Source organism: Haemaphysalis longicornis, unplaced genomic scaffold (genome assembly GCF_048455015.1).
Source record: "Haemaphysalis longicornis isolate Haplotype H1 unplaced genomic scaffold, Haemaphysalis longicornis Haplotype H1 scaffold_1, whole genome shotgun sequence".
Taxonomy (NCBI): domain Eukaryota; kingdom Metazoa; phylum Arthropoda; class Arachnida; order Ixodida; family Ixodidae; genus Haemaphysalis; species Haemaphysalis longicornis.
In genome coordinates this window covers 232,633,266-232,653,865 of record NW_027526203.1, presented here as the reverse complement: position 1 = coordinate 232,653,865, position 20,600 = coordinate 232,633,266, and the positions used below count along the sequence as shown (strand labels likewise).

At 48.9% G+C, this 20,600-nt stretch overlaps 1 protein-coding gene across 1 annotated transcript in view; it reads right to left on the bottom strand.

Annotated features, from left to right (window-relative positions):
• LOC144158184 (potassium channel subfamily T member 1-like) overlaps positions 1-20,600 on the bottom strand; it is a 500,316-nt gene that overhangs the window by 54,795 nt on the left and 424,921 nt on the right. The window contains exons 9-10 of the mRNA XM_077688878.1: positions 16,029-16,377; positions 5,702-5,838 (exon numbers count right to left, since the gene is read on the bottom strand). Of these exons, the coding sequence (XP_077545004.1) occupies positions 5,702-5,838; positions 16,029-16,377 (486 nt within the window). The remainder of the gene's footprint in view (positions 1-5,701; positions 5,839-16,028; positions 16,378-20,600) is intronic.

Here is a 20,600-nt window from a genome sequence, read left to right as displayed (position 1 = left end):
AGGCGAGTGAATCAGATGCTCTGCATCTAAAAAGGATGGATCTGCCCGACCACAGAATAGCCGGCTGCGACGCCAACTTAACAACTTTAGGCTGATTGATGGCGTACTTTGCCACATGAATTGAGCGATCCCAATCCACCCGCCGCGGTGGCTCAGTGGCTAAGGCGTTCCGCTGCTGAGCACGAGGTCGCGGGTTCGATTCCCGGCCGCGGCGGCCGCTATTCTGATGGAGGCGAAAAGCAAAAACGCCCGTGTGTACGAGATTTCGGCCCACGTTAAAGATCCCCAGGTGGTCGAAATTAATCCGGAGCCCTCCACTACGGCGCGCCTCATCGCCTGCGCTGCGCCGTCGCGTTAAACCCTACAATCAATCAATCAATCAAGCTTCCCAATCTCTTGTACTCACGCCCCATCGCCATTACCATCTGTAAATAATCTCCATCATCATCGTTGGGCTCGCGCTTCGCGGAACGTTCGCTCCGAGCAGGACAATAAACGTTGTCTCCGAGACCTCGTCCCTCGCTCTCTCAAGATATATATATATATATATATATATATATATATATATATATATATATATATATATATATATATATATATATATATATATATATATATATATATATATATATATATATATAAGGGTTGGCAGTCAAGAAAACCTCGGAAAGCAAAGGGGAGGTTGTGGTGGGTCATAGAAAGAGGTGAAGAATTTTTTGAGTCGAAAAGAAAGTGGTGAAAAAATGCCCGCTGGGTGGGATCCACCCACCCACCCGGCGGGCATTTTTCACCACTTTCTTTTCGACTCAAAAAATTCTTCACCTCTTTTTCTATGACCCACCACAACCTCCCCTTTGCTTTCCGAGGTTTTCTTGACTGCCAGCCCTTATTTTCTGTCTTATTTCACGGAGCACCTCATTTTCCATTTTCTGATTCGCTATATATATATATATATATATATATATATATGCAAATGAAAGTATTATCTTAATTAACTATGAAATGACATCGCATATCTTCTGTGCGAAGGCTTAAAGAATTCGCTTCTACGGCTGCTCACATAGTGCTCGCGCAATGAAGGTGGACACTAAGCAGCTTTGTGGCATTTCGCTTTTTTCGGCAGCTTAGTTCAGACTTTTGACAACGGCTCTACATACGCGCACGCAGACAGAATTGCATAAAATAAATTATGCAGGCAGTGTAATTTAGATCTTGCTCGGCGCCGTGTAACTGCTAACTCTTTTTCCTGGGCAGCACAGACATACTAGTTGCGGCCGATTTGTTAAGCGTAGTTTCGATTAGTACATGGCTGCCCGATGCAACGTTTTACAGAAGCGCCTCGGGCCGTGTCGTGTATATAGCGCTCCGGGTGATTTACGTGCAAAACTGACACTCAGATGACACTCCGGAGGATTTCAGAACCATCTGTTTTCAAGCCACGCTCTCTCGAATGCAGGCTTGCAGTCAAACCTAAAAAAACAAAAACAAAAAAAAAACAGGTTGAACGAACACAAGCAAAAACTAACACGAGTGTGATTGCAAGAATGTAAAATGTTTTTTTTTTTTTTTTGACATGCCGTTTTTTTATTTGACGAAGCAGTTAACGGGAACGCTAGTTTGTGTGCGGGCAGATGAGTAAACATTGGGTGGATTAGAGTGAGTGAATTCAGTGAGTTGAGTAGTCCTGTGTAGTCTAGTCTAGTGGAGTCGAATCGAGCGGGTTGGATTTGAATTGACCGGATTAGACTGGACTGGAGTCGAGGGGCTTGGGTTGGGTTCAGTTGAGTTGATTCGGATTACATTGAGTTGAGCTGAGCTGAGCTGAGTTGAGTTGAGTTGAATTGGGTTAAGTTGAGCGTAGCTTAGCTTAACTGAGCTGAGTTGATTTGAGTTGAGTGAGTTGTAGCGGGCCGTGTATTTGTCTCCATTCTTTTTACAGATGACGTGCTATTGTCCGTTACGTTTCTGCTGTCACGAGACCTCATGCGCGTGGTTATAACTCATTTTTCCAGGATCAGAGTCCGAAATAAAAAGAAAACCATTTAGTCACGTACTGCTTATGTTCTTTTCTTTGAGAAATGTCCCTTTCCTCATACTACGCTCCGCTGGTCAAAGGAAAAGACATTCTCCGGGCGAGGTATATTCGACATGACAGACTTGACACAGGGAGCATTGCCGACTGGAATGCGATGTGTCACGGGCTATATTGTGGCTGCGTAGCGATGAATCCTACCATATACTGTTCGTGGATTTAATCGAGAAAAAAGAAGGATATTATTTTTTTTTCAGGTGCAGAGTGCGTACGTTTTTATTTCGATTGCGCCACGAAGCCACGTGAGAATTGCAACGCTAACAAAGTGCGCGAAAGCCTAAACGCTTGTTTAAACACGGTTACTGGATGCAAAGGCTCACATCCACTCTTCCGCTTCGCGCAACATCAGATGAGAGATGGCGAGACAGGGGATCATTGGCGCCGCTTCTCAGGGGCAGCTCACCGGAAGGAAGGAAGGAAGGAAGTAAGGAAGGAAGGAAGGAAGGAATACATTTTTTTTCGTCCATCGGGATCAGGTATTGGGGGTGGAGGAGGCCTACAGGGCCGCCACGACCACCAGGGCCCGGGAGGGGGTCAGGACTTGGCCTGACTCCCCCGGGTCGCGCAACATCTGCTCCCAGAGGTGAGGGGAGGGAACGGGGGGGTACGGGTCTGCGGGGCATTCGCAGAGGGAATGGTAGTGAGTGTCGAGTGCCCCGTAGGCTGGACAGGTAGGGTCAGTAATGAGGTGTGGATGACTGTGTATCAGTTGTGTTCTGTGTGGGAAGGTGTGTGTATGTAGGATGCGCAGCATGTGGTTTGCTTCCGGAGAGAGGTGTGGGTGCGGGGGTGGGTATCGGCGGTGGAGAAGGTGGTAGTGCAGGGCAATATCCCTGTCACGCACGCTGACGACCACGGAGTATGATAAATAAGAGCGTCGACTCCCGCCTCCCAAAAATTGCTTTCGTGATCAGATACAGACCCAGTGGGAGGAAGCGCCCAGTGTTCGCTCTGCTCTCTTCCTAAGCGGAACCTACCATTGTCATTCTACCTGCGCACGTGTTTCTTCCCTGTTTCCTGTCACCGGCTGCTTGTTTACTTTCATCCAGCCATCTGTCTCGAATGTCCGCAACCACAAGACTCGCTGACGCGCGATATTTCATGCTCCAGTGCCGCATCCACAAACCGCAACGTTGGCGCAGGTATCATGCACCGTCACGTACGCGAGGATTACTTTTTCCGTTCAGTCAGAACACGAAGAAGACCGGCAGGAAAGTAACTACGCAGATCTATGGCGCCGTCGTACAATGGTGAATTCGAAGGCGTCCAACCAGGAATGTGGACGTGGAAACCTACAACCCGATATTTAAAGTGCCCTTGACCTTGCAGCCTATCTCCGTGCACTGTAAAACCATGAAGCGGAAAAGGCACCCTACCTCGTACCTCCGCCATTTGAGATGCAATGGCAGAGCATCACGACACATGCCGAGAACTCGCGCGTGAAACTAGGAGACCGTTATGCAACCAAAAGTTGCTACAAGGGCGGGCAGCCTTTCCCACCCCCTTCTTTCTAAAAAAAAACGTCAGTTGCTTTAAGCCAATCGCAAAGAGAGGATGGCTAAGGATTGGTCATATCAAGCAGCTCAAAGCGAAGTGTAAGGCGTCCTCATCGGCCCATTTTAGTTTCTTTTCAAACACGACACCGGTATCTAGTGTTTCCATTATACAGAAAAAAACATGATCGATAAAAGATCAAAGCCCTTTTCATAAAAAAAAGGTGGTCTAAACGAAAAGCTTATTTCATGCAAATCAAAGTCCGAAATCTATGCTCCCAAAGTCCAATGTCAAAGTGCAGTTCAACTCAGCCAAAGTTCAAAGCCAACGCCCGCGCAACGAGCCCAAACGAAATGCTGCGCGACCCGAATGCGATGATGGAACGTTCATCATCATCAGTGATTCTATTACAATGCGAATGCGGCCTCCGGTGCTGTACCGTATCGTGTTTTGTGCGTATACAAGACCTCCCATTGTCTACGTCTGTTGTAAGATTGATGTGCCTTTGTGGAAACCCACTGTGTAAAGGTGTCTTTCCCGTATTGCGTTTTGGCGTAACTACACGGCCATCAGTGAGGCATAGAAAGCTTCGCTTTAATGCCGTGTCCGAATGGCACAATCGGGTAGACGTCGGCTTCATAACGCGAGGGACCCAGGTTCGACTCCGACCACGAGAAGTGTTTGTTTCTTGAGGCGCTGGGTTTTTTGGAACACCATCACGAGCTTGGTGTGCCCATTTGGGAACCCGCTGTGTAAAGGTGGCTTTTCTGCAGTGCGTTTTGCGGTAACTACATCGCCATCAGCGAGGCATGGACAGCTTCGCTTTGTCAGTCGCAAGCACGCGATGAAACTGAGAGTCAGCAACGAACTCGTTCGGACGTCGCGTTGAAGATGGCGGCGCCCAGGCAAAGTGGAGAATGGGGCCCCAGGCGGCAATCGCAACTTAAGTTACGGCCGACGAGGCAGGCCACTTTGTCGAGCAGCCGTGGTTGAAATCGCAAAAGCGACAGAGAGAGAGAACGACTTATAGCTTACTTATAAATCTCAGCTTTATGCTTTTGTAACACAAACACAAAGTTACTAAATGTTGGGGGAACGGTTTAGACGTATTCCTTGGCAGATTCTGTTCCACGCATAGTACTTCCCTCTTGTTAATAGTGACGCGCGAGATGTGGCTCGCCATCGGCCTGTACGTCGACAGGCGGAATTACAGCTAGGACAATAAAGAGGTTTATATAATATTGGCCGTATACCATACTGTCGGACACGAGCTGAGTCATTTTATTGCGCAAGCAAGAGAAGAATCAACCAGAAGAAATCTGTGTTGTTTGAAGGCTGCGTTGCGCAGTCTGAAGCCTAGCACAGTGTTACGTATTCACAGATATCTAGTCGCACCTGTAACCGCCGAGTTTCAGTGAAGAACGATTTATAAAAGCGAAAAGGGCCGGTTAACCGACTCAACCATTCCGGTCCGACAAGATCGATCGATCGATCGATCGATCGATCGATCAATCAATCAATCAATCAATCAATCAATCAATCAATCAATCAATCAATCAATCAATCAATCAATCAATCAATCAATCAATCAATCAACCAATCAATCAATCAATCAATCAATCAATCAATCAATAAATAAATAAATAAATAAATAAATAAATAAATAAATAAATAAATCAATCACAGTGAATACGGACCAGAACAAAATAATACCCCCCCCCCCCCCCCGGGAACCTCATCGTGCACTTCGTTCTGAGCACGCCTGTTAGTTGCACGATTCTAAGGTGTTAATTTTTCCGAGATGGACACCAGCTCGTCCATAGGCTGAAATTGTTTTTTTTTTTAATTTTGAGTAATGATGGAGGTGAGTGCCCTCACCGTAATCGGTTTCAACCGAAATAGACCACAACTTGAGACTTTGGTGTAAGCTACGCGGTGTAAGCTACAAAAAGCGGTTAGCTGATAAAAAAATTAAGGATCTTCATTTATTGTTGCAACACCATGCAGATAGCGTCATCTCGTTACTCCCTGATTTCAGCATCTCTAGAGATAGCGAGGCACCACGCGTATTGAAAGCCTGCGCATTCACGCCGGCCTTGGGTGGGACGTTCATACCTGGCCCTGGTGAGATCGGTGTCCTTTAGTGCAGATCCCTGGATGTATATGACCCGTTGCGCCCACATGGGGATCTGCAGGATCATCTTCATCGTCGCGTCTACTTCACACGGCGACAGCAAGACCACGTAGTAGTCCTGAAAAGAGTCCCACAGGCAACGACCACTTTTGCACTCCATGTCCATGCACGTACAGACTGTCCAGCGTCATCTCATCGTAATTCTTGAACAGTAAACAGTACGCACAAAGTTTGGAGTGCCTTAGCGAGCTAGAAGTTCGGAGAGAGATACATGCGGAAGAAGAAAACCTTACGAGCGTTTGCAATCTCCACTTTCTCCAAAAAACGACGAGGCAAAGAGACGCGCAAATCATATGCAAATGGGCGCGTGAACTGCGCAGCAGTTTGCAAGGCGGCTATCGTGAAACCGAAAGAAGCAAACGTTATCACCATTCTCACCTGCCCTCAGAAATCAATTATGATGACAATGATGGTGGGATGTTTATGGCGCAAGGCCAACTAGGGCAAAGAGCGCCAAACCAGTGGTTATGTATGAAGGATGTAGACGTAAGCTCTAAAATCGTTTAACAAAAACAAAATTAAAATCAATAAAAGACAATGAGGATGGCTGGTGTAGAAGGCCAGGTTGTGATTGGGCGTGGGATGAAATTAAGTCTAAAAAAACTACGTGGTAAAAATTTGATTTCGGCCTGAAACTTAAAGGTGCGTTATGGAGGAATCATGGGATCATTCGCTAGAAAGAGTGCTGGGTGTAGTGGAGTTGAGGGAAGTGCTTGCGTCTTGTTGTGTGAAGTGCTTTGCATGTAATGAGGATATGAAGAACGGATAGGCCCTCCCCACACCTGCTACACAGGGATCTTGGAGATCCAGTGAGCAGATGGGAGTGTGTCGCGTGTGTGTGGCCTGTACGTAATCTACCTAGGACAACTTCGATGAATCTGTTGTGTGAGTCACTAGTGTATCGTCCTAAGTGTGGTTATATTACCCGCCGCGGTGGCTCAGTGGCTAAGGCGTGGTGCTGATGAGCACGAGGTCGCGGGCTAAATTCCCGGCCGCGGCGGCCGCTTTTCTGATGGAGGCGAAAGCAAAAACGCCCGTGTGTACGAGATTTCGGCGCACGATAAAGATCCCCAGGTGGTCAAAATTAATCCGGAGCCCTCCACTACGGCGCGCCTCATCGCCTGCGTTGCGTCGGCGTGTTAAACCCTACAATCAATCAAGTGTGGTTTTATTATGTCTAACTTCTTGTCTGTCTGTGTACTGCAGTCAACTTGCCATGCTTTGCGAATGTGTTGTCTTATGTGCGGCCTGAAATCGGTGTAGGGTATTGTTGTTATATCCACTGTGTTTGCAAGTGAAGCAGCGACAGCCATTTGATCCGCGGTCTCATTCCCCGCGATTCCAGCATGGCCTGGAACCCAGCACAGGAATAGTTGAAACTTTTTGGCATATACAGACATTATGGCATTAAAGACAAGATTGACAATGTGCTTTTTCCTGGGTGTGTGTGAAGACAATGCACGCACAACGCTCAAAGAGTCTGTAAAGATGACGGACGTAGGAATTTGTTTTTTAAGAATGTGCTGAACGATGAGTAAAATTCCATATGCTTCTGCTGAGAAGATAGTGGTGTGTACAGTCATCGTTCCGCAAGAATTAAAGTTAGGACCATGAGCGGCGCCCGACACCATAGTTGAAGTTTTCGAGGCATCACTATAAAATTCGGCACAGTTATATTTATCCTGCGGGGACAAGAAGTGCTGCAGAATCGCAGTTCTCGGAATCGTGTTTTTATCCATTTTTATAAAAGACAAATCCCATTATACAGGCTGAAGTTGCCATGGTGGCAAAATGTCAGTAAATGATGATGTCTTAATAGAATGCTTTGTTGGGCGAGTTGGTTCATGGCTAAAACCCCAACATCTAAAAACCCAACGGAAAGACCTGAAGCTTCCTCTCTCACCCTTAGTGAAAAAAGCAAAGAAGCAGATGGACGATTTGAGAAGAGCTGGGTTGTGGATGTATCGTTGAGGACATGTTTAAACAACAGGTTAAACAGGTTGAGGACAGTAAACAATACACACAAAGCTGGGAGTGCCTTAGCGAGCTAGGAGTTCGGCGAGAGATAAATGCGGAAGGCGAAAACGTTACGAGCGTTTGCAATCTCAACTCTCACCCGCCGCGGTGGCTCAGTGGCTAAGGCGTTGCGCTGCTGAGCACGAGGTCGCGGGTTCGATTCCCGGCCGCGGCGGCCGCTTTTCTGATGGAGGCGAAAAGCAAAAATGCCCGTGTGTACGAGATTTCGCCGCACGATAAAGATCCCCAGGTGGTCAAAATTAATCCAGAGCCCTCCACTACGGCGCGCCTCATCGCCTGCGTTGCGTCGGCGCGTTAAACCCCACAATCAATCAATCAATCAATCTCAACTCTCTAAAAAAAAAAAACGACGAGGCAAGGAGACGCGCAAATCATATGCAAATGGGCGCGTGAACTGCGCAGCAGTTTACAAGGCGGCTATCGTGAAACGGAAAGAAGCAAACGTTAACACCATTCTCACCTGCCCTCAGAAATTAATGATTTATCAGTTAGGAACATTTCCACTGGTGTAACACCAGTAAATAATACAAGTAAAAGCCAACAAACGGCTGAGAGTGCACATATGACGCTCCAAAGGGGCGTATCACTTCGACTACCTGAAGTCTGCCGAATGCTGTAGATTTAGGCCAGCTGGTACGTAATGTAGTAACAAGTGAAAAGAGCGGCAGGAAGGGAGGCAGTGAGACAAACATACGCGTTTTTTTTAGAAAACAAACAAATAAAAAACGCGACTGCTTGTCTTCTTGTTGTTCTTTTCCTCCCCACTCAGCAATGCACCAGAAAAAGGAAGCTTCTTAGTGAATTTATGCTTAAGAATTCAGGCCTGTCCCATCGCGCGCTTCTTTCCCTCTGTTCCTTTATATGCAACTCCGCGCTAAAGAAAAAACACCCGGTTTAAATTTACTAATACGTACTTGCTCTACGGGTTGCGTGTTTCGCCAACAACATGGGGCATGACGTTTTACAATTTTCCCCCTAATATTTCCCGCTATCCCCCTCCTTTACGTCCCCTTCCCCAGCCCCCACGGGCCTGATAAGGTGTCGGCATCCACGCCAGACAATTTCGGGCCCTTTTCCCCCCTCTTCCCCCCACCCTAAAAATCTCATCGCATCGCATCGCATCGCATGCAAGGAGGGACATGCCGCCACCTGTGTGTGCGGGTGAATAGAGGCAAGAGAATGTCGAGGTTACCCGCCGTACCGCCGTCTGGTTAACCTTAGTGGCCGCAGCCTATGCATACCCCCCAAACCAAACATGCACCCACACGATGCGCGCATGGACTTTGCGCGCGTGCCACAGGAGAGGAGTGGCTCGGCCCAGTGAGGCACGCAGCTATGGTGCCTCCTTCCTCGCGTGTCGGGGATGTTCGCCACTCGCCCAGGCACAGCGAATATCATTGCGGTCATGGTGCGCTTGATTCGCCCAGCTGTACATCCACCACAAAAAAGCAAATCACTGATCGCCGGTCCGCCCATTCCTCGGATTTCCGTCTTTTTATATCTAGTTCGCAGCGAGATGAGGTGCAAAATATTTTTTTTGCTGACCACCGTTCTTAAACAAAATAAAACGGTTAAAAGCGCGCAAGCGCCATTTTTTAAATTGGCCTATATGAAGTCAAGCAGGGTTTAAGTTATGGGGGTCCGTAAGTTTTTCTGCATTACCGACAACAACCGCACTAGACAGTGTTTGTTTACTGTCTTTGCAATTAAAGAAACTTTAAGGACATCACGAAAAGCCTCATTACTGGCATGAAAAAAAAATCGGTGGAGACCTAAGCCCTTCTTAGGGGTTGTGAATGGGAAAGCATGAATGTTCAGTTTGAACGTTTGAGACGCCTTGCTCCCGCGTGGCGTTGTAGAAGGGCTTCGTCCCCTGACCGCATGAGATGCTTTGCTTTGCGATCTACTTCCTTCACAATACTTTCGAGTGGCTTCAGCCCGACTCTTACGCGTTTTGCCGCTGCTCGTTCCTGCCACCGTGTTACGGTAATACACGGTGTATTTCCACGCATTGCTTCCGCGGTGTAATACGACGGTGGTGAATTTCTCTGTTTGTCAGCTCCCTGATGCTCGTCGCCCGCCCCGCCGCTATGGAAAGCGAAGTTGACGGTGAACCCATCACCCCGGACGAACTGCTTCAACCTGGCTGGAAAACTATACGAAGCAAGCAGCAAGCTCTCCATTGTACCGAGAGACAATCCCAACAGGCAAGTCTCCCAGCAACCTCTACAAGCTCTGTATGCAAAGGCCGCAAAAAGCCCATGCGTCGAATAACTCCAGTCGAACCCCTCCCTGCGACCGACGTCAAGATTGTTTTGCGTCCGAGAGGCGCACTAGCCCTCGCCAAGCTCTCCCTTGCGGTTCTGGCGGATACAATTCAACAGCACGCAAATGTTGAACCCAATGGTGAGGATCAAATACGCATTCAAGCCAAATCCAACTTCATCGTAATAAGTACTCCCTCGGAGGCACGTGCAATGAAATATTCTGGAATCTCCTCCCTGCTCATTGGAGAACATCGGTATGACGTCGCGGCTCACGTTCCGGCCCCGGCAAATACCTCCTTGGGCATAATCTTCAATATCCCAGAAACGGACACTCCTGAACAAATCGCTCACAGCATCATCAATTATAACCCCCACTTGAAAATCCTCGACGTCCGCCGACTGGCCCAAATACCGCCAATATCCGCCAATATGGCCCAAATACTTTTTGACGGACCTCACGTCCCGCATTGGGTTCGGTACCGGGCCGCCACCTATCGCTGCAGACCCTTCCGGCGCAAAACCGAAGCCTGCATCAGCTGTTGGAAAACGGGTCATCGCCAGGACGTGTGCCCTACCCAACAAACTGTACCCCGCTGTTCTCGCTGTGGCGCTACCAACGCTAATTGAAAATCACCCCTGCAACCCACGCTGCATAGTGTGTGAAGGAAGCCACCTTACAGGTTCGGCGGACTGCCCGCGCCGCTACCAGCCCAAACCACGGACGCTCTCCTACGCACAAGCCGCGTCCCAAAGCCACCCTCCACTACTTGATTCCTTCCCCCCACTACAAGCCCAAGACCGCAAGTCCGCAACGCACAAGTCAACAGGCAGCAGGACTCCCTCTGATCCCCAGCGCCAACTCCTCAAGTCATCGCCTGGCTCACAGTCCCAGCAGGTGAGCAGCCCAAGCGCCCCTCCCAGCTCCCAGCTCCCAGCACCCACACGCTTCCCAAAACCACCCTGTAGGTACATCCATAGCAGACGTACTTAGAGAACTGCAGACTATCCGCGCTGAAATCACATCTCTGAGAGAGGAAAACGCTGCTCTCAAGCGCGAAAACTTTTTGCTAAAAAATCAGTCTCACTCAGCTCCCCTTTCCCAGCAGGAGAACTCAACCTCCCCACCACAAAAACGGAAAGCCTGCTCCATCTCCCAAAATGAACTTCAGGGCCAGCCCCCTCAGCAGCTAGAGGAACGTCTCGGGAGGCTAGAACATACCCTGGAAGAACAGAAAGCGGAGTACACTAATCTCCACCAATCCTTGCTTAGCAACCAGGCGGCCATGCAGGGAACCATAGAGGCAATAAGAGCGGAAATGCATAGCTACCTCCAGCGAATAATTACCACCATCAACGTTCCGGTAGCCCCAGTATTAGATGTCCCCATTACAGATGCCCCCATCCCATAAAGAATTCTTAGTCTGGCAGTGGAATTGTCGCGGCCTCCAACGGAAACGCGCCAACTTACAGATGCTAACTGCCTCGTCCGACCAACCCCCCTCAATAATAGCCTTACAAGAACCTGGTCCCCACGCCAAACTAGGTGGCTACCAATCCTTCCAAGACCCCCGTAACCCATACACCGCAATCTTAGTGCACCGTAACGTCCCAGCCAAGCGAGTGCACTTTGACAGCGTTCCTATCCCTCACGACATGGTCGTCATTTACTCCAAAACTCCGTCCTCCCCCCGACTACACGTGCTCAACATATACAGCGGCCCCAAAGAATACACGCACACTTTCAACAAACTTTTTTTCGCTAGCCAAGAGAGAGGCACAAAGCCACCCCCTCATAGTAGTAGGTGACTTTAACGCCCAACATACAGCTTGGGGGTATCCTACAATCTCGAAAAAAGGCCGCCTACTTTGGGAACACCTTCACTCGCACAGGCTCACACTAGAAACCCCTCCTGACGTACCAACCAGACTTGGAAATAGTGTGCAATGAGACACAACACCAGATCTCACTCTTACCCATCGCATATCCAATGCACACTGGCACAACATGGACGACACTCTTGGAAGTGACCATTGCATCATCCAGCTCACCATCCCCCTTCAACGCACTTTTGTCCCCCAACACAAACAACAATACATAACAGACTGGCACGCCTTCAGGACCACTCGCAACGAACAACTGACTGAATCCTCTACAGTACAGTCCCTAGATACATGGGTAGCCGACCTCCTTCGAGACAACAAAGCCCACGACCAACCGCTTGACCCTGAAATCCCGGCTGAAATGGTAGACTCCCGTCTCAAAAATATGTGGACTGCACTAAGCAGCCTTCGGCGAAAATGGCGGACAAATAAACATAATAAACGCCTCAGGAAGAAAATTGCAGAGCTAAGCCACAAAACAGAAAAGTACGCAGCAGAACTAGCCGCAGCCCGATGGGGAGAAATCTGTGACAAGCTCAGAGGTACCCTTACCATGAAGCGCACCTGGTCCCTCCTCCGTCACCTCATCGATCCCCATAAATCCAAAACTGCTCAGACCAACTGCATGGCCCAGCTTGTCCACTCCTACCCAGGTACCCCACAACAACTCCTCTCTTCGCTTCAAGAAAAACACATCCCTACTGGCCACCGTAACCCCCTACCAGACTACCAAGGAACACCCAACACACTCCTCGACGCGGATATAACTGAAGCAGAGGTCCGAGCCACTCTTCTCACTCTCAAAACCAGTTCGGCTCCTGGGAGAGACGGAGTAACTAACAAAATATTACGCAACCTTGATGACAACTCCATTACAACACTCACACACTTCTACAACAAACACTGGAAAGAAGGCACACTGCCAGCGTCATGGACACATGCGAACATTTCACTCATCCCCAAGCACGGAAAATCGTTAAGCTTAGATCACCTCCGGCCGATTTCTCTCACCTCCTGCATCGGAAAAGTGCTTGAACATATCATACATGCCAGACTCAACAAACACATAAACCAAACCAACGCCCTGCCTCCCACCATGTTCGGTTTCCGGGCCGGACTCTCGACAAATGATGTACATCTCCAACTCTACCACGACATTATTTCTTCTCCCCAACAGTCTGACACAGCAGCGATTTTAGCACTAGACCTCACAAAAGCCTTTGACCGGGTCTCACATCAATCAATCCTCAATGGCCTTTCCTCTATCTCCCCTGGCTTACGAACGTACAATTACGTTAAAGCTTTCCTTTCCTCGCGGACTGCAACCCTCCGATTAGGCACCTTAGAATCAGGCGAGCTTCACCTCCCCCCAGTAGGCACTCCGCAAGGAGCTGTGCTATCCCCTCTCCTTTTCAATATAGCCCTCCTTCATAATCCAAAGACTCTAGAATGTATTCCCAACCCCCACTTTAGCCTCTATGCAGACGACATCACACTTTGGACAAGCGGAGGTAGTGATGCACAAGTAGAGGAGACTCTCCAAGCAGCAGCGTCAGCCGTGGTTGAGGGAGCCACTATAGCCGGCCTACAATGCTCCCCATCTAAATCAGAACTACTTCTCCTCAATCCGAAGCGCGCAAACCGCACAACTCCCAACATCCAAATCTACATAGATTCAAAGCCTGTGCCAGTTGTCCCACAAATCAAAATCCTGGGCCTAGTCATACACCGTAATCGTTCAAACACAGAGTACATCAAGCGCCTTTCTTCACATGTTTCCGAAACCATCGGACTCCTTCGCCGCATCGCTTCCAAAAAACATGGGCTTAAGGAAGCAGATAGGCTACGCCTCGTTCAAGCATTCGTTGTTAGCCGGATCACCTATGCTCTCCCGTACCTCCTCCCCTCTAATTCAGAACTGGCCAAAATCAATTGCCTTATCCGCACAATATACAAAGCTGCTCTGCAACTCCCACCCGGCACCTCCACTGCCAGACTAGAAGGAACAGGGGTGTACAACACGGCCCAAGAGCTGATAGAGGCCCACCGGATGAGCCAACTAAGCCGCCTAGCCAAAACTAACCCCGGCAAACACCTCCTTCAACGCCTACAGCTAAATGCGCCTATTATTAGAGATCCTAAACTCCCCATACCCATTGAAATCCACTCCTTCCTCAAAGTACGTCCCCTACCCCGCAATATGCTTCCTCATATTCACCAGCGCCGCAGAGAGCAACGAGCTAGAGCGTTAGCAGAACGCTACCCCATACGGCCCGCCACGGTGTACGTAGATGCCGCCGAGTACCGGCACAAGACTTCTTTCTCACTGGCGATCATTAATGCCCCCAACGCCCCCCCAATCAACTCCCTTACAATTCGTACCTCGGAACCTGCGACGGCGGAAGAGGCGGCAATCGCACTAGCCCTGTCGCACCGGCCAACCCCTGAATTCATATTATCCGATTCGAAAACGGCCATTCGAAATTTTGCTGCGGGTGCCATCTCACCCCAGGCCCTAAAACTTCTTATGCAAAATCCACCCACCACCCAAGTAGAACTGGTCTGGACTCCTGCCCACACTGGGCTTGGAGGCAATGAGGCGGCTCATGCAACTGCCCGAGCGCTCACCTCCCGGGCATACCCCAGCCCCATTGCTTCCCACGGAGTCAGGTCAGCTCGTGACAGCCTCTTGGGCTACCACGACATCACCATGTATTACCGCCTCTCTCGCCTCCGATACCCCCCCGCCCACCCTTCCCTCAGCTATACGGAAGAACGACTCTGGAGACTCCTACAAACAGAATCTTTACCCAACAGAGCTCTCCTTCACCGTATTCACCCCTCCCTATTCTCCTCTCCCAACTGCACATCATGCGGCGCGAAGGCCACTGTGCAGCACCACATGTGGGCCTGTCCCGACGACCCCCTACCCCCAATCACCACCCCGGAGCTATGGGAGGCGGCACTGGGCTGCTCTGACCTGACGACGCAACAAGCCCTGACGGACAGAGCAGCCAAGGTCGCTGAGCAGCTGCGGCTGCTGGCCACCCGCCCCGCCTAACAGGGCCCGATTTTAATAAAGTGTTTCTCTCTCTCTCTCTCTCTCTCTCTCTCTCTCTCTCTCTCTCTCTCTCTCTCTCTCGGAACGCTCGTCAAAGAGCCTGTTTTCATTCGAGACGCAACCCGCCCGCTGCATCTATGCCGATGTGGTCGAGGCCTTTTCGCACAATGGGCAATTTAACGCTCTCGAATGGCTAGACGACACATATACAGGTGTGTTGCGGACGACAGCCAGCACAGCTCTATTAACCTACTTCCACCAGCGACAGCCAGTAGCTGAATGCTGAGATATCCAAAGTACCGAACATCTTGATCATGTAAGCCCGGGTGCTTCTAGAAACTTGGGTTGAATAAAGCAAAGCATGAAGGGCAGTTTTGAAGTGTGCCTAGAGGGCGATGGTCAGCAAAGCCAAGATTATTTAATTTTTCTAGAAAATGTTTTGGCCGTGGGTGTTAGTAACCGCAATGTTTAACGGGGAATTTGCAATGCAGTGGGCGTTCAACCACAACGGACCAATCCGCCGGGGAAAAACGGAAATGAATGTAGCACTAGGTAGTAATAGTGACTCTGCTATTATATTTCGCCGTATACGCTAATATATCCCATTTACAAGTCCCCTCCACAGCTACTTATCCGGACGTTTTCAATCACACTGCATTATTGACACGCGGGGCATTGTACCGACCACACCTATCACTGTATACATAAAGGGAAGCGACTATATAGCCCGAAAGAAAGCTCAGTAGAGTGACTGGAACGCTATCCCCTTCATGTAATCCCCAAGAAAACTAACGGGCCCCAGTGGACGTTACTTTTCACTTCTCCCCGCAGGTGCCCCTAGCGGCATTGCGCTTCAACAACAGGTCGCGTCTCCGCAGAAAGACGATTTTTTGTCGCGCGATGCAAACTATCGTAATTCCCGCTCTTATGTCTCGGGTCTCAGTGACACTGGCGACGACGAAGCGCATACTGCGTAGTCGAGCAGAAACGGCGTGCGCGTACCTGTAGTAGCGGGTGGGCGTAGAACTCGTTGAGGAAGTCCATGACGGTGTCGGCGCGCAGCGTGGTGGAGCAGACGACCACGTGCCGCTCGCTCTGCGCCCGGTGCATGCTGTAGGTGCCTCCCAGCTTCTGCCGCTCCATCCACGTGTATGCGAGCTGCTCGAACTGCGTGGGCAGCACGATGAGCGCCGCGCAGATCATGGCCACCATGAAGAGCTGCGAGGGCCACACGTCCGGCTTGAAGTCCCCATAGCCCACCGTCGAGAGCGTCACCACCACGAAGTAGAAGCTCTCGAACAGGTCCACGTGCTCCACGCCTGCGCGCTGGAAGTGCTGGAACCCGCACACGCTGCGAGGGACAACATCGCGCGCGCTGTAGGCCCCGACTTGGAGACTTCGCACTAACTAAACCAGAGCGACAAACTCTCTGACACCTGTCGCCTAGGTAGACACTGTGACTGATAATCCTTGAGCAGCAGCTCATACCGCGTACGTCACCGCGCCCCCTCAGGTGTGCTTTTTTTTTTTCAAATGAGGAAGACTTTTTATTGCCACTATCTATTGCCCTCCCCCAAACCATTCGAACTGGTTGCGACGCATTTGTTGATATTACGCGCCGAGGCTACACGTGCGCTATGAGGCGCGTCGTAGCGGACGGGTCCGGATAATCTAAGACCACTTGGGTACCTTTAATATGCGGCGAAATCTCGGCACAGAGACAGTTTCAACTTTTGCATTCATCTCAAAGAATTGCAGAAAAATAGCCGCCACTGCAAGTATCGAACCAGCTTTCTAAGGCTCAGCAGCAAAACGTCTCAGCCACTGAGCCGATGCAGCGGGTGGCTTTGGTGTTCAAAGAATAAAAATTTATTTACCCGTCAGTCTCTATCAATCAGGTGATAGAGAAGTGCGCGGAGTATACTGAACCCCTATATATAGCATTCATAGATTATGAAAAAGCATTTGACTCGATCGAAACCCTAGCAGTCCTTCAGGCATTACGGAACCAGGGGGTAGATGACCATTATGTAAAAATACTAGAGAATATCTACAATGGGTCCACAGCTACCATCATCCTACATAAGGAGAGCAGTAAAATACCTATTAGGAAGGGCGTCAGACAAGGAGACACAATCTCTCCAATGTTATTCACAGCATGTTTACAAGAAGTATTCAGAACGTTGGATTGGGAACAGGTGGGAGTAAGGGTTAATGGGGAATACCTCAGTAACCTCAGATTTGCTGATGACGTTGCCTTGCTAAGCAACTCGGGGGACGAATTGCAAAGCATGCTTTCTGCACTGGACGAACAGAGTAGAACCGTGGGCCTGAAAATTAATATGCAGAGAACGAAAGTAATGATCAATAACCTCGGGACAGCACAGCAGTTTTGGATAGGGGGCGAGGCAGTGGAGGTGGTAAGCCAATATATCTACTTAGGCCAAGTTGTTACCCCAGATCCCAACCATGAAGCAGAGATAATTAGAAGAATCAGAATGAGTTGGAGTGCATACGGCAGACATTCTCAGATATTGAATATCACCCTACCATTGTCGCTGAAGAAGAAAGTGTATGACAGCTGCATCTTACCGGTACTCACCTACGAGGCAGAAACTTGGAGGCTCACTAAGAGGGTTCAACTTAAATTGAGAACGACTCAACGGGCAATGGAGCGGAAAATGATAGGTGTAACATTAAGGGACAAGAAGAGAGCGGACTGGGTCAGGGAACAAACGCGTGTTAATGACATATTAGTAGATATTAAGAAGAAGAAATGGACGTGGGCAGGGCATGTAATGCGAAGGCAAGATAACCGTTGGTCATTAAGGGTAACAGAGTGGATCCCTAGAGAAGGCAAGCGCTGCAGGGGGCGGCAGAAAGTTAGATGGGCAGATGAGACCAAGAAGTTTGCGGGGATAAATTGGTCACAGTTGGCACAGGACCGGGGTAATTCGAGAATAATGGGAGAGGCCTTTGCCCTGCAGTGGGCGTAGATAGGGTGGTGATGATGATGATGATGGTGATGAGCGTCAAGGAGTTGCCGAGAACGTAAATCTGGTGGATTTCGCTCCAGGTTTTCTCAACCCTACTCCTCCATTCGCCCTGTGCCGAAATAAAATAATAGAATACTGACTATACCCACGAATGCTACCTGATTTAGAACTAAACCTGAGGGCAGAACAGTGTAGTCTGTTTTTTTTTTCTGGAGCGGATGATTGCAACAGGGTCGGGGAAGAGATGAGTGAGAGAGACATAATCCACCCGACGTTCCTGCGCGGCGTAGAGAGAGACTGAGAGAGAGAGAGAGAGAGAGAGAGAGAGAGAGAGAGAGAGAGAGAGAGAGAGAGAGAGAGAGAGAGAGAGAGAGAGAGAGAGAGAGAGAGAGAGAGAGAGAGAGAGAGAGAGAGAGAGAGAGGGCTAAGAACGCCTGTAGCCTGTAGTTGCCGGGCTAAAGAGGCTCCGGCGCCCGTTAGCAACAGTCGTCCGTTAGCAACACCATTCTCTGCTGAATGAATGAGGGCCTCCAAGTTGTCATGTTCTATTAATGTTAATGAGGTATTACTGAAGGAAGATACCATTCAAAGAACATCGTGAAGTGTAGCGTTAATTATCTATCCACGGGTAATATCGGTTTGTGGAGCTTGTCCGATTTCCTATGTGTGAGTAGAAGTTAAGGGGCTGAATACTTGAATCGTGGGATGATGAACGCTTCCGAAATTCCGAGTAATTCATGTTGGTCAAGCCCCTGTCGCTTTATGGAGATACGCTTCACTAGTTATGTTATCTGATTAATCTGAGTTGTAATTTGGTACCTAAGCATCGGTATTGCCTTGTCGGTAGAGCCAGAAGCGTTGGGCACGGATTGTTACCTTGCTTAAGCGAAAATTGCCATGTGTTCGAGATTTCGGAGCCCGTTAAAGAACCCAGGTGGTCAAAATTAATCCGGAGTCCTCCACTACGGTGCGCCTCATAACCTGTGTAGCGTTGGCGCGGTAAACCTCCCAATCAATCAATCAATCAATCAATCAATCAAGCAATCAATCAATCAATCAATCAATCAATCAATCAATCAATCAATCAATCAATCAATCAATCAATCAATTAATCGATCAGTTAATTAATCGATTCCTAAAGACGTTCTATTGTTCCCAAAAAAGTTCCTTCCTGGATCAATTTGATTACGTTACAGTTAGGGTCAGTGCGGCTGGTTAGGCTGTCCTCCGCTACAATATGTCAGCCTTAGGAGGGAAACCTAATTTATTTGGACGTACAAAGAGCCCAATACATGAGCGAGAGACGAAAGGAAGGCAACGGTGATAACCTATCTCAAAGACGCCCAGCACAGAATAACGAAAATAGCGGTATGTGCGACGGTCCCAGTGATTTTTTGCTGCTTCGGGGGAGCTGTCGAAGCTGCGCAAAGTAAATACTCAAATAGACAGTGCTAAGCAAGCGTGTACAACAACTAACGCAATGCCATTCGTTTCATATAAAGATAACGCTTTGTGCCCGCTTTTACTGTCGTGCGGTCATAGGTATGTAGGTCACACAGGACGTTGTCAGAACGAAAGGCTATACAGCGTTTAGAAGCACGTGCAAGGTCACCTCGGCGAACCTTTGAAGGGCTGTACGTGTGTGCCTGACTTTGGGCTTAGTGCTGTGGTAGGATGGTATTAGAACTAGTCCACAAGGGACATTATAGAGGCGGTTGGAACGACACATGCCGTTGGTCAGTGGATCAGCGTCGCATCTGTGACGTTAAGCGACGAGGATCAAGAATTTGTAATCGGGAGAGATTTTACACTTATGGTGAATGCTAAGTTCGTGACGCGGAACAAGTGACGTTGAGTGCGGCCTTTGTTGCTATGTTTTTGTGATCGGGTAGCAGAGTTCGTGTGAATATGTGCAATGCCGAATAAACCGTGTCGCTTGTTTCGTCAGGAAGCAGCTGAGACCTATATTTTGCATGTATTTGGTGAATAGAGCTATTTCTTCCTATAATTTGTGCTTGTTGTATCCTGAGGCACACGATAGCACCGCAAAATGATGTAATAGGTGTCAAAATGTAAGTAAATGCTAACAACTGTTGTGATGGTATATGTGGACGATGCACCATGGTGCCCACCATCAACAACGACGAGTAAGGGGCTGGCGTGCAGCCTACGCAGGCTCTGTCATGACTGCTTGTAAATATTGTAAATATGTCTGTCATTATCTACCATGAGTCGTGTCCTGCATCCGCGTCACACTATTTCTCGTTGGGCGAACACGCCTTTGAAGACCATGTAGACGCGGATGAGGGAGATAATCAGCTCTTGCGGTTCACCCTTCCTTGGTCTGAGGGGACTTATTGAGTGCCCGTCCATGACGACGTCCGGGGTCGCATAAAAAGTTTTGTAGTTAATTTTACATACGATCACTACATTAGATGCTTTGTAGTTTCTTCAAGATGTCCTTATGGCTTGTGTTAGGAAATACTTTGTAGATATTTAGCGCTACATTTTTTTTTCTCAATTCTAAGTTGCTGGGTGTTTAGAAGCATCGTGCATGATGCGGAGCATAAATTCTTGA